This window comes from Linepithema humile, chromosome 3 (assembly GCF_040581485.1).
Source record: "Linepithema humile isolate Giens D197 chromosome 3, Lhum_UNIL_v1.0, whole genome shotgun sequence".
NCBI lineage: Eukaryota > Metazoa > Arthropoda > Insecta > Hymenoptera > Formicidae > Linepithema > Linepithema humile.
In genome coordinates this window covers 23,817,548-23,831,964 of record NC_090130.1, presented here as the reverse complement: position 1 = coordinate 23,831,964, position 14,417 = coordinate 23,817,548, and the positions used below count along the sequence as shown (strand labels likewise).

General features: G+C 40.3%; 1 protein-coding gene and 1 long non-coding RNA gene across 10 annotated transcripts in view; one reads left to right on the top strand and one right to left on the bottom strand.

Annotated features, from left to right (window-relative positions):
* The window catches only part of LOC105668807 (uncharacterized), a 328,884-nt gene that overhangs the window by 84,628 nt on the left and 229,839 nt on the right, over positions 1-14,417 (top strand). The gene's annotated exons all lie outside the window — the stretch shown is intronic.
* Positions 8,373-14,417, bottom strand: part of LOC105668806 (neural cell adhesion molecule 2-like) — a 237,523-nt gene continuing 231,478 nt past the window's right edge. For 7 of the 8 annotated variants that reach the window (XM_067351881.1, XM_067351879.1, XM_067351880.1 and 4 more), the window contains 3 exons: positions 12,354-12,602; positions 10,553-10,833; positions 8,373-9,700 (listed from right to left, as the gene is read on the bottom strand). In XM_067351881.1, coding sequence (XP_067207982.1) covers positions 9,557-9,700; positions 10,553-10,833; positions 12,354-12,602 — 674 coding nt within the window. In that variant the 3' untranslated portion in view covers positions 8,373-9,556. The remainder of the gene's footprint in view (positions 9,701-10,552; positions 10,834-12,353; positions 12,603-14,417) is intronic. The other variant, XM_067351878.1, reaches the window with a different exon arrangement.

Here is a 14,417-nt window from a genome sequence, read left to right as displayed (position 1 = left end):
TTTACTACCTTGTGCACAGTGACGTAACGACATCGTGCTCGTGGAAATTGTTCATCGGGAAGAGACGAGACCGTTCGTTTTCATCTTGACGTCTGTTCTTGTCCCATCCGTGACTTTTCTTTCCGTTCACGTGTGCCGGCGCAACGGCGACGAACTTTATCCTGCTTCGAGGAGAATTAATGCATCGTTACGCCGCCCCGGCCGAGGACTTCTCCCTTTAACGAGTTAACACGGCCAGGATAAGCGCGTCGGGCTGCGCGCCACAAATTCACGGATAACATCTTCCGCCCTTTGCCTTCTCTTGCCGCGTATCTTTTATCCGCGACTGGATCTCGGGCGCGGCACGTGCGTGACCGCCTTTTATTCGTCACGATCCGATTTTATTGCAACGCAGAGCAGTTATTAAAATTTATGCTCGCGGCGATTACGTTCTATTCCTCCCCTCGCGGCAACAATGTCGACGAACAATAAAATCCCTCCTGACATCCCTTTGGCAAGTACACTCTCATACTTCCGCGCTCGACTTCTGTCGGGCGTTACTTCAACTTTGCTCGCGAAGCGCTTCGAAAGTTCGTATCGCTTTCTATTCTCTCTCCCTCTCTCTCTCTTTCTCTCTCTCTCTCTCGCTCTCTCTTTCTCTTTCTCTCTGCCTCATCACACAAAAGTTCGTGAAATTTTCGCGGGACTTCTTCATCTCCGTCTCATTCTTTCTTAAGCGTTCTCTCACTTTTTTTACGCGGAGATTTCCGTCGCTACGCGAAGAAGGCGGAACGCACACCCCGGCTCGCCCGCTAACGGCGTTACCATTCGGCGGAAAAGGTCGACACTCGTCGCGCATTTCCTCGCATTTAAATGGTCCGAGATATAAATATGCAACGATGCTCGGAGATTTTATGCGGATTGCACCGGCGCCACGGCTGTTTTCGACCCAATTTTCAAGATTGATTTGAAGCAATTTCACCGCTGATCTCGCAGAACACGGTCGATCCACAGTGATGCTTAAGAATATATTGCATTTGATCTTGCAAGCTGACTGTTCATTTTACGGAGCAATAATGAATTTATGCAAAGATAAAGAAAAACGTAATTAAACAAATATTAATTAAAATTAAAAATACGAAGATTTGATTACAATTCACGAACTTAAATAAATAACTGAGTGTTTAGTTATATATCTTGCAAGATAATAATAATAATATATATATATCACATTTTTTTCTACAAAAGCTGTCATAAACATTATTTTTTTACTAACATTGTGGTTATCAAGTACATTAATTATCAGCTTAGAAATTAGAGTGTTTTCAGCTATTTTTAGTATTTTTTCTATTAAACTGGCAACGTTAGAAATGACTTTATAAAACTTTCGATTAAGCAATGGACACAAGGGGTTTGACTTAGGTTTAGATCAATTTCTGGGCGGTTGCTCGAACATATTCAACTCCATGATGAGATACGTCGGCCGCGGCGTAATCAAGCATCAATGTAGCTCTTGCGCAGAGTATTTCGGCGCGATCCATTATAACGGGTATAAATTATTTAACTCAATGCATACAAATTACTTCGATGTAGCTTACCTCTTTGATCACTTGTGGTTTAGGAAAACCGACGCCGGACATCCCGCGCTAACTAACTTCGCGATCGAGCTCCGAATATACGAACGATTCGCGGTAAGCCAAGTGGTGCGGACGATGCGAATCAACACTCGCATTGTAATTTCAGGTCATCTCATGCATTCTATTTAGACAGGTGGTAATTTGTTTCCTTCAATCTGGTGCGCATTTCAAGAAGACATAGCTTCGATTCGCAATTATACGCGACGCAAATCGATGCGAGCGAACGCGTATGAAACGCGGCCAGGTATACCGCGCGTCTTTTCGCTTTATCTGTCAGTAGAAGTAGATATAGAATAATAACTGGAACTGGCGCACGGTTTTGCGGTAGAACAATTACGCGGAACTATTTACACACTGTGACACAGTGAGCTGTTTATAAGCGCGTCTTGTATGTATTGAGCGAAAATCTGCGATCGATTTCAATTTCAGGGACAATCACCGAATCCCGTCACGTAATTTGCCAAAAGTGGGACAGGTGCCTTCTGGTCCTTGATCGGTAAGGAAATGTATCGATCGGCGGGCGATTAACGGAATTGTATTGTACATTACGTGACTCGTTTACTCGACTCGTATCTTGCTTATATCAAAAGTTGTATGCAGGACACGTACTGGCAGGAAAAGATGGATTAGTGGACCAGTATTAATATTAAGCATCAGCCTTCCAATCGTCAAGTGATCTTGCTAAATAATTATATTTGGAATCATCTGACAATTATTTACGGGACGATAAAAGCTTTTGTAAATTATTCTCTGTGTCATGTAGAAAGATCCGGTTTTTTTAAACAGTAGTTTTGCTAAAGAACTTCGCAAATTTTTAGCTTCAGATCGCGAGAAATCATCGTTTGCTCTTGAAGGAAGAAGAAAGGGGAATGACGTATTTGGAGACAGCCAAAGTTCTGCACTTTGACGTTACCGGCGAAATTTATCCTCGCCTCATTTACTATCTCGTCACGCCGCGGCGTAGCACTTGACAAAATGTAAATCCGCATCGAGCAGGCGGCGGGGCTCGCTTAAGGGTAGAGAAGTGGCGATGCGCGCGGTCTCCGTGTGTACACGCTCCAACATATACACGCCGGATTACGGCCGCGAAACGACGTTCGCCTCGTCCGTTGTTACCGCAGATTGCTACGATGCGAATGACAGTGCTTAACTTTTCGTTCGCGCGGAAACTTCAATCTAAACTTTCCTTACCAGCATCGCGACGGTGATGGTCCGGGTTCTTTCACTCCTAAAACCCAGCGGATCCTCGTCTCCCCCGCGTCTTAGCTCGCATGACATTTTTGTCGCCTGGGATTTTCCGATGTTAGTCCTCTTGGACGATTCTTCCCGCGTTGCCGGCGGTTTACCGCAACTTTTGGCGCCACTTCCGCCGGGAACGCGCGAAGTGGCCGGAAGGAAAAGGGATGGTCGATTCCGCTCAAGTGTCGGTACTATATCCAGGATGATTTCTGGACAACGACAGCGCCGAGATGGATCGTAAAAAATGATCGCCGGCGCTCGTAAAAAGATCAAGTCCCGCCTAAGAAGCAACTTCCAATCGGGACTCGTAAAGTGAATTTTTATCTTTCTAATTCCGTCGAACTTGTCACTAACTTTATATGGACGTCGGTTGAAGAAACGTACGTTCCAGACCACATGCAAATAGGAATTAAACGTAGTCGTTTTCGAGCTGCAAATGCTGACTGCGATAACGCGATAAAAGCATATACTGTCATGTCGACGTCGTCATTTACGGTGAATGGTTCTGATAAACGTAGATGTGTATAGATGTATGACTATATACGCATATTTAATTTTGCAACATTAAGCAGCACAGTTTCTATTTCCTTCGCTTGAAAAACGTTAACAATTGCATCGTCGAAGAAATAAATTATGTAATTTTAAAATTGTAAATAAGACTTCAGAATTTTAATCTTTAAACATTACTGAATTTTTAACAATAGCTCCGAATTGAGAATTTTAAAGTCGAGAAACATTTAATGCAATCAATTGTTTAACATTTATTTAGGTGAAGGATTTTTATACTTTTTTGTAAATATATCAATTGTAATTGATACTTATAATGCAAAACTTGTATGCGTAATATCAATGAGGGTATATCAAATTTATCTTAAACGTATGACGCGTATACAAATATTGAACTAATCGATTAAAATTTATGGTAATTTTAAAAACACTGTGTTATGTATCCAAATACGATGTGCTTGAACGTTCGTTTTGCGATAAGAAACGACTGCTTTTTCGATAGGAGAATCGACAGCGCAATAACTTGTGATCGATGTGATCCTACAAGGTTGCATTTCGTCGATTGACCGTCGCTGTTGCGCGCGGTGTCGGCTGCGGGAGCTGGTATCACGGTTCTAAATCCAGGCCACGGGGTTATGCCCCTTAAATCCGAGTCAGGCCGACTGCCAAGAATACTTCGAGAAATTTACTGCTCTGAGAATCAAGGGAGCAATAACGTTCTATGGGATCGGAGTTACGTTTCCCGATATATCTTTACAGTGATATCTGTTTGTGCCTGAAATACTTAGGTAGCACAGATTTAACGTTACCACGAGCTACGTGTATCCGCGATGGGATTTAATGAATCAACCGCGTCCTCAGCATTTTTGAACATATTTTATTAAACGTTTTCATGGTCGATATATATATCGATTTGTAACAGCTTGTTGCTCATTTTTGAATCGACAATTTCCCAACTTTAAAAATATCAGATAGCATGTCAAGATTTAACGGAATTAAATCAATCGCAAAAATATTTGTATAAGAATATTTGTATTCTGAAAATTAAAATATTAATCTATGTTGGATATTTTATATAAAGAAGGATTGAAAGTTCATGGATTACGAATATTCTGAAAAATTATGAAAATTAGTGGGTGATCATGAACGACTTTCTGATGGGTTTACTTATAACCGTGACCAGAAGATACTGGAACAGATCTGCTATATATTTATATAATCGATGCTACTTCTCGTCGTGGCGCATTTGCGACGATCGATGTGGCGTCTTTGAAACATTTATAGCGGCTCGTGATGGGAACGTTCAGCAACTATATATTCGCATGCCACTTTGCTGCGATCAATCTATAATTATTTATAAGGCGCTGCGGAAATCGAACTTTAATGATTGGTTTCGTTAATGAGTGCGGCATGCTGGAATAATCGGCAAACAATGAATAATGTAAGCAACTATGGCTTCATGATATTGCACTTAGATCGTGATGCAATTGTACTGTAACCTTTCATTGCATGACTGAAATACACGCGCTTTAATTTTGCTCTCGGCACTTTGAGGAGATATAGAAATAGAACATGTAAGATGTTCTCTAATTTTTATTTATTCGCAGATTCTTTGCCCAATTTAAAGTTGCTTTCAGTGAAAATATCGAAATACTGTAGTTTCTGAATTTAATTTGAAGATATTAGGAATTTCTCCGCCAATTAGTCGTATTGCAAAACAGAATTTTACTTGAAGTTAATTTTACTTCGACAGAATTTTAATTTGAATATTTACAAACTATTAAAGTTAAGAATTTTGAAAAAACACGTCGCCTAATTATATTTTTATGAAATAAAAATTGACTTCAAATTATTCAGAATATATGCGCGTGAAAAGAAGCAAAGAAATCTAGCGTGTGTTACGTACACATTATTTACACGTTATTCATATCATATGCGTAAGTATATTAATATTTATTTTTCTACGTTTAATTTGTCATTTAAATCTTATATCTTGTATCTATCGCAATGCCGACACAGAAATTCGCTCGTGCTCGTTAGTGCGCGTTAATACAAAGCTGATGCTCTGCTACGTTAAGTCCGTAATTTTACTGTTTGTAATTTGTCGAGTGTACGTCATTAGCTTGACGAATAGCGTCACACGCGACAAAGCTAAGCATGGGACAATGGTGAATTACCGCGTTTTCAAAGCAATCGCATTGCATAATGACGCTCGCTCCATTTTCGCAAATTAGTCGGTCGCGATTGTTACTTAATATTCTTATGTCTTGCTGTCACGTTCCGTTATTCAGACATATGTAAAAATATTTTTTCAGTATACACCCCGATCGTAATACGGTAGTGGCGTGATACTGAAACGTAGTTACTGCCATTAAATGGCGCCAACGGTAGTACTAACAGGGGGAGGACAGGGATGAAGTAAGCGTCGATGTAAAAAAGAAAGTCCGAGTCTAATCGAGGATTAACGTTTATAACAGTTTTCTCTTCGGATCGATAAAAGATACGAGGTCTAAAATAATGTCTCCGTGCTATGTGTATTTAATAAGCACTTGATTCTATAAGTGCAGTTCTCGTTTCGCAATGCTATGGTCGTAGTACGTATTCGTCAATTATTACGCGAATATACTAGCTTGGTAACTGACGTTTTAAACTGTTTTATTCGCATACCGACAGATGGGCAACCGAAATATCTCTGAAGGAACTTCTGTCGTATTTTTATGCTGGAAAGGTACTGGAAAAGCTACTTGTCGTTTTTCGTATGCGCCGAGAAGTCATTATTTTCTACAGAGTATTAGTACTCATAGTTTCCCGAAATCGGTCAAGTTTTTTTAAAGCAATCAACGGAACAGCATCCTTCTAAGTATGCGTCTGTGAAAGCATGTTGGAAGATGCTCTTTTGACAAACCAATCTGCTTGAAGTGACACGAATCCAGTAGTTACGAACAATGTATCAACTAAAATTTTTCGAGCTTTTGTGCCAAATTTAATTTTCTTCTATTATAAGCATCCGAAATATCTCTGAAGAAACTTTAGTCGTATATTTTTATATTATTAAAAAAGCTATTCTATAGAAAAACTTTCTTCTATTATAAACAAACCAATCCTAAACTAATTGGTTATTATTTTTAAATATACACCAGATAAAAACAGTATCAAATAAGAGTACGTTGAAAAATTTTAGTTCAATCATTTATTAATATTTAAAACAATATATTGTCTATTGTCGAGTCTTTTCTAGATAAAAGAAAACAAATAGTGAATTACTAATCCTCTTTTAGTAAATTCTAGATTTTGCATACTTTCACTATAAGTACTTACCTTACCGTTCCTGTTTTAAAGTGAGCGGACGAAATCTTCGGCAGCGAGAAAATAGAGTCGACTCAGTAACCGTGGAATCGTCTTGCCGGATTATCGTGCCGGACTTACCGCCGGAAATGATTTCCGCGACTAATTGAGCGTGCTCGACTGCCTCGCGGCTCGATTACTTCTCAAACTTAGCGTGTCGCTGCGCGACACGTTTTCCTCTCACTAGAATGGCGGACAATTCACCGTCGACGATTTTCCATTGAAAACTCTCGCGAGTCTCGACATCTTCACGTTACAAACACACGAAGACACCAGATTATAAGTGAGTGAATCATATTTTCTGTTCAGGAGACAAATGGTATCAATATTTGTCTATTGTTTTAACAAATTAGTTTATTGAATGGAAAGTCGTCGTTTCACAAAGGAAAAAGAAAAAAGGTATCAAAAAAAAAGGAGAAGGAAACGTAAAATCGATGTCAACTTTGCGTCTCTGTAATAGCTGGATTGTGGATTGTGATTGAATCAGAGTATTAGCTCGCTGGATATCACGGGATATACGATGTACGATTATTGACCGTTCCATCTGCACGTATTGCGATATCATTCGATTATGATGCTTGGGTGAATTGTAATTATGTCTCGCAATTCGCAGCTGGAATGGGTGACAGTCTGACGGGGGGGATAGTTACGACAGCGTTAGGAGCCGAGTAGGTCGTCTTAACAGCCCTGGAGACACGGATGGCACATAGAATAATAGGTTACTCCGGCAACCTGGGTTAGTCCCTGTTAGCAAGACCGGGAATGCACAATGTATGCAAACACTGTAGCGCGTTCCTGTATTCTCTCTCTCTCTCTCTCTCTTCCTCTGCCCCCGCGCCGAAATGCTCGAATTACTGTTCTTCGTCCAATAGGATGCTCGCGTAGCTGTCAGGGTGCGCTTTTGCAGCTCTCTTCGAAGCTAATGGAGAGGCGCGACGATCTGTTTTCCTTAAAGCACTTCAGCCATCTCGCAGCGCGTTTATCTCGGGGAAATGGCGCGATACGTCTCGCCCGTGGCAATTTTCTTTTTGTGAAATATATATCGCTCACTCTCTCACGCTACGCGTCGACGTCGACGCGTCTCGGCATACCGAGACTGGCATTAAATGTTTGCATTTTCCGCCGTTATTAAATGCTCCCATTCTCTGCAATTATCTCGCGCGCGATTGCCGGTATATTAAAAGTGCGATACTTACCTTAGAAATGAAGAGTGCAAAGAAAGTAAAATTATACTCTTTATACGGTCTTGTGATCATCTTTGAAATAGCATCAAGTAAAATTCCTTGAGGAAATAAATATTTGCCGATGAAGTTCAATTTTCTTTATATATCAAGCGCGCGATAAAACGAAGCACACTCTACGTAATTAATTGCAACAAGAACGATAAATTGAGATATGCATCGTGCAACGATGTGTTAAGTCGCGTATCGCGCAGCATGTACGCTCGCACTTTGCGCATAGAGAAATTTCTTTCACGTTTAGAAACGTGGAGTATACACAGAGAGGCATAATGGAAGCGTAACACAAGCGCGCACATCGCAGGGATAATTCGTCTCACGTATCCCGGCAGGAATTTCGCCTTCTGCCGTATCGCCGCACGTTCTTCGGTTTTAACGGAGAGGGGAGCGGTGGAAGGTCAAGAGGAATGATAAGCGAATGAGCTGGTTTGTGTAAAACAGATGAAACGTATTCTCTTTATTTTCGTATTCGTACGCCATCGAGTTTTTATCTTACGCGATCGGACATTTCTTGGCTTAACGTGTAACGGATGAAATTCGGACATTAGTGACTATAACTCTAGGGCCAGGCTCGTGTATCTATTTACAATAGATCTTTGTACAAAAACTAGTTTCATATATATATGTATATATATATATATATATATATAAACAGTAAAACTCACGTCCATGTACCGCGTCAGTGATCGGGAACGAAGACGTCGCTCTTTAAGGGAGGATTTTCTCGAGTTTCGGCGAAGTCTTTTGAACGAATATGCCTCTTTTTTTTTCTTTCCTTTCCGGTTCGTTATAAAAATTTTGCGTACGAAAAACATGAGCAGTGATGAGCTTCGAATACGATCACATTAATATCGTTAGTATTTTGAGGATAAGACTGGAGGATGAGCTTCGGTCGTGAATAACTGTGTTACCTTACAAAAATGTAGTAGGAGACTTGAAAAGTAGTTTGTAGATTGTAAAAGTTTCAAAAGAAATCGGTCCATGTAGAAAGATGGCGTTTTGTGTGCGACTTGCAAACCGGAAGTATATAATAAGAATGAAATATAAAGCGTCATTGAAATTTTCTTAGCTCGCGCGCGACCCAGCCTTATCTCTCTCTTCCTCTCTCTCTTTCTTTTTCCTCTCGTTATTAACATTAACTACTTAGGGGTTAGACTCTTTGTACGTACGATATATCGTTAATACCTCAGTATGTCAGTAAAGAAATATTTCTGGACATGTATAGGTATCCCTCTAACTCTCTAATGTCGCTTACCTCGTCGTCCCCGCAAAATTATGTATTAAAACGCAGCTGTCACCGGCGGCGTCGGAGTAACGTAATCTCGAGGAGAGACCGCGTTCCCGTCAATACGAGATCCGTAACACACCACCAGCCTCTCTACGGTTTTGTACAGTAAACGTTAAGTGTGTCTCACGGAGTGGTTCGAAACTCGCGTACCAACTACGGGAAGATGTCACATTAGACTTCGCGCTCGCGTCTCAAGGATCTTTTCAGATCTCTATAACGCTGCTCTCTCCGCTCCATGCTCGTTACATTTACACGTGTAAATATAATCGCCGGCGGCGTCTTAGAAGCTCACGGAGTCGATCCTGCAGGGAATCCATCCGAACTTATATACAGCTCTCTTGTATCCGATTCGAGCGTGTCACCACTTCCGGTTGATGGAATTTGCCTTGCGCGGAGACCGACGATGAAACGGGCCTCTGCGGCATCGACGGGAGACCTTTGCTCGTCCTCTGAAGGCTATAATATATCTGAAAGCGAGAAGCACATCCAATATGCATCACACTTGTATCGATTAATAAAAATACGCGTGTGTTGTACATAACATTTATTGTTACGTGAAAACTGCAGAGTGTCGAGCAGAAATATTAATGTTAGTAATGCATTTTCCTATGGTGTATTAATTCAATACATGAAAATGTGTGTGTGCGCGTGTGTGTGTGTTATAATTATGCAAACACCTAAATAGAAAAACGTTAACGGAGAAGGACGGAAGTCGAATGCGAATTACGCGCATCGGGACTGGCCTCGTCGAATTATCGAGAAAACTTCGACGTAATTAAACTTACGAAAGCGCAGATAACTCAAGACTCTGCTAAACCGGAAAAGTTAAAGTGGGAGACTCCGCATATTGAAGCAACCGATTCCTCCTCTTGACTAACTTCTCATCCCTCCGCTCCGAGCTTCTAATATTTAAAACAACCTCTCTGCTTTAGCTTTGCCTTACGGAAGTTAGAAGGGGGCAATATATTTCGATAAGAACGGAGATCGAATCAGGTATTACGGAGTCGAAAATACAGCGCTTATTCGATATGCTCGAGAATTAATTTGACCTACTTTTAATTCTCTTGCTTTCCATCGGAAAAATTAACGAAGATTCTTCTATAATTTTATTGGAACATTAATATAAAATAAATTCTATTATGCAAAATTTCCGCTGCGACAAATTGTGACATACTTATACAGCAACTTACACGCGTTTTCCTCCCAAAAATTGTAACTCACTAATTTTTTCTATCGCAAAGAAATCATTCAGTCGGAATATTAAATGATCTTGTCAGCGAGTGACAAATAAGATGCAATATTTTAATGTAATCACTTACGTTTTGGTTGTTACGCTGATTATAGGCGTCCATCGCCATTTGCTTGAAATCTGCCATCGTGGGCGGATGACTGTAAGTGCTTTGCTGAGATACGTGATTTTGCGGGTAATTTATGGTAGGCGTTGGCAGGCAGTCAGTCAGCATCGGGTCCGAAGGCAAGTCCAAACCGTGCTGAACGATCGGCCTTTTCTCCGGCGAGGTATCTTCGTCGGTGGCGCGATCTTTCTTCTTTCGTTGTGGCGGCGTCTTATAGACGGGGGTGTACGTTAGGGGTCTTCTTTCTACGGACAGTTTCAAAGAAGCCATGCAGAACCGAGCGACTAAGCCGCTTAGTCGATCAAATCAAGAAAGGAACGGCTATTGTACAAATAATACATCTTGCAAGTGCGATAACCATAAATCCCGTGTCATGTCGTATTTTTCATTCGAGAAGAAGTGGGTCTCGCGAGAATTTATATTATTTCATCGAATAAAACCTTCATTGCGACATGCGAAATCTTTCAATTTTTAAGCATCTCAATTCGAATCTGTATTTCCTGACATTATCATTATTTGTGCAGTTCGCTTCTGCTCCATATAATTCGCGTATTAATATCGCAAATAAAAATGTATTTTTATATGAAAAGGAAAAAGTAATGTTGCGCTAAAATAAATTAAAATGAGAAGTTTGTTTCACGGACTTACTTGTTATAAGTGCAAAAACTAAACATTACGTGTTTTTATATATTATATTCTCTCTTGGAAAATTATATTAGATGAAAGTTTTATTACGCGCCCACATGTAATGCAGATATAAAAATATATAATACGTTCTTTCAAGAATATATTTTCGCAATATCTGTCTTGCTCGGAAACATTTTACGTATGGTTTAATTTGTAATATCACAACGTTCATTATACAAAAAGCTTGGTTATATTATAATAGTACTACTTGACATTATATTAAAAATTCGGCACACGTTTTAAAAACGACGCAGTTAAAATAATATCAGTTATCAAATATCCATATCGTTCCACGATGTCACATTTTTATAGATTTTGTCAATAATCTAACGATATTATATTCATATTATCAAAAAAATTTTACGAAGATTAATAAAAGACGTGATTTTAAATATGCAGAAAAAATGAATACTGTTACATCCAAGATTGTAAAAACCGAAAAGATTTATACACATATATAACTTCCATATATTATAATTAAATATTCCAAGGTGAAAAAATAAGCAATGATATATTTAAAATCGGTTTAATATTAAATAATGTTTCCGTTTTTATACAAAATCTTTTATCATTTATCAGTTTTTTTTTCTAAGCAAAAATGAAAGGTAATCGATATTTTTGGAGAATTCGCATTGCGATATAATTTACTATTTAACTATTTTAAACTAAACTTGACAACGTGGAAAGGAATAAGAAATTTATTCGTTCTATTTAATAATATGAAACTAGATGAAACTTAATGAGAACTATATCTTTATCTGCATTATTCGCTTTAAATGAAATATGTGCGATAAATATATTTTGGTTTACAATTAACGTTCATCAAAAATGCAATATGATTATTTATGTTCAATTTATACTCGATTCAATTCTTATATCTCTCGAAAAATCACGAGTTAGCATTTTTACTGCAGTATTCTTCGCAACGAAATCCTCGATAAAATTGCCAGCGTACAAAGACAGTGAATATGCCGACAGCTCAGCTAGATTGTCGTCGACATAAAATAAAAAGTAAATGTGCGCAAGGCGCGGCTCGCGTACAACCCTTTTCCAACGATTCGAATGCCGGTGAACTCACCGTACTCGTTGGGTATGATGTCCGGATCGATGTCATCGACCGCCTGCTTGGTCTGAGGGTGCACCGGGGTGGTTGCACCTGCATTAGGCGGCTCGCATACGATGGGAGCGTGCTTTGGACTTCCGGGTCGGCCGGCGGAGTGCTTCCGGTAGAGCGCCGCCAGGAATCCAGCGACGACCAGGGCCAAAAGGACCACCATGGCTGCTACGCCCAGCAACAACGGATTCAGCATCGATGCATCGGTGTTGCCTGCCGCGACAGTCGATGCAAAATGCTCGATCAACTGGAACTTCTATCGATCTCCCTGCGTGCCCCCGTGCCCCGCCCTTTAGCACAACACCCGACCCAACCTCTTTTCCCAATCCTACATTCTGTTCAACGCGGAGCGGAAATTCGCAACTTGTAGGAAGCGGTATGAGAGTAACTTTTCTTTTATCGCTCGCTGTCGCGCGTCTCGTCGTTGCGTATCAATGGAAGGGAAAGAAAGAAAACATGGCACGGCGATACGATTTAAGAGACGCGATTGGTTTTTCTCGTGCTTTTCAATTATTTCATAGTGCTCTTCGATCGTATCGCTCGTCGATTGATTATAAATCCGCGAACGGAATCCGGCGCTTGTAAACAATGTTTCTCACGTGGGAATAATTTTTTTTCGAGGGGTTTATCTATTTTGCATTTCGTCTCACCCTTTGTCTCGGTAAACGGAGGCGCGAGAAAGGAAGCGATTCGATGTTTCCCTATTATCGACGCGTGACACCGCCCCGTACAAAGAGTACGTACAGCGGTAGATCGAAAAGAGATCACCGAGCGAGCGCACGCTGCCTCGGATATATGCGATATATGTATATATTGTAAAGCGCCGCTCTGAAAGTGGCCTGAGTGCAGGAGAGCTAAACCTTTGTGATAATGCTGCTCACAGTCTAACGCGATCGTCAGTGTACGAAGTACGCCGGAAAAAAATATCGCAACTTCTGTTTGACGCTACAGTTTGTTATGCCAACAATTTATAAAAAAAAAATTCAATTCCCTGTTTGTTTATCGCGTAAAAGACAACTCGATTAAAATATTTCTACCAACTTCTTTTTCACAGCTACAACTGCGTTGAGCTACAGTCGCGAAATGTTACGCGATATCGTGATATCACTATCGTGCACTTTGACTACAGCGTTTATTTGAATTGATTGCACGCGCTTTTTTCCATTTTTCATCAATGCTCTGGACATGTTTTTTCAATCATTCATAATTACATTTGACTCGTGTTTCCTTTTCTCATCGAAAGCAACTTTTCACGACAAAACAATGTAATTGTGTAACTTTCAAATAAACAGACACGATTCCACAATCGCCCGTATATTCATGGACGTTCCATTTCAATAACGTAGATAACGTCCCTCTATGCGTTGACCTTTTCTCCTTTTTTTTTGCCACAGTAGACTCGCAGGCTATAAAGGGAGCAAGCATCATCGGTCTCAGGTACAATTTAATAATCATGACAATAATTAACAATGATATGTCTGTTATGATGTTGCAGTTCCACTCATTTGTATAAATGCGCGCTCCTGTCTCTCTTAATATGCCGATACACGCACAAACACTTATATCCGCATTTTCTGCTTATAGGCGTCTCTTCACTTGCGTACGCACTCGCACGCAGGAAGCGAGTGCATTTCGCCGCAAGGAGAATATAATGACATCAATTAATACATATCCTGTCGCATGTACGTTCCCTTCCCTTCGCTTCCCTACAAGGACGCATCTTCCCTCCGGGTTGTTATCGCGAGCTAGTTCGCGTTGCACGTAAATGTAAACCTGTTTGTGTGTGCGCGGACACTATGGGCATTGAAGACTATGTTCCGTTGCCTCTGTGTTTCTCCGTACGTGTCACAACCATTTCATCCAAGCTCCTTCAGGCCGATTCTGCATTACGCGAACTATCATTTCGCAGACGAGCACCTCTTAGAAATATAAGCGTTCTGATTTGATACGCCACACAGCGTGAAATATCGCAAATTTATAATTTTTGTAATGAAACGTTATCTCAGAGTATAGGGGCATCTTATCATG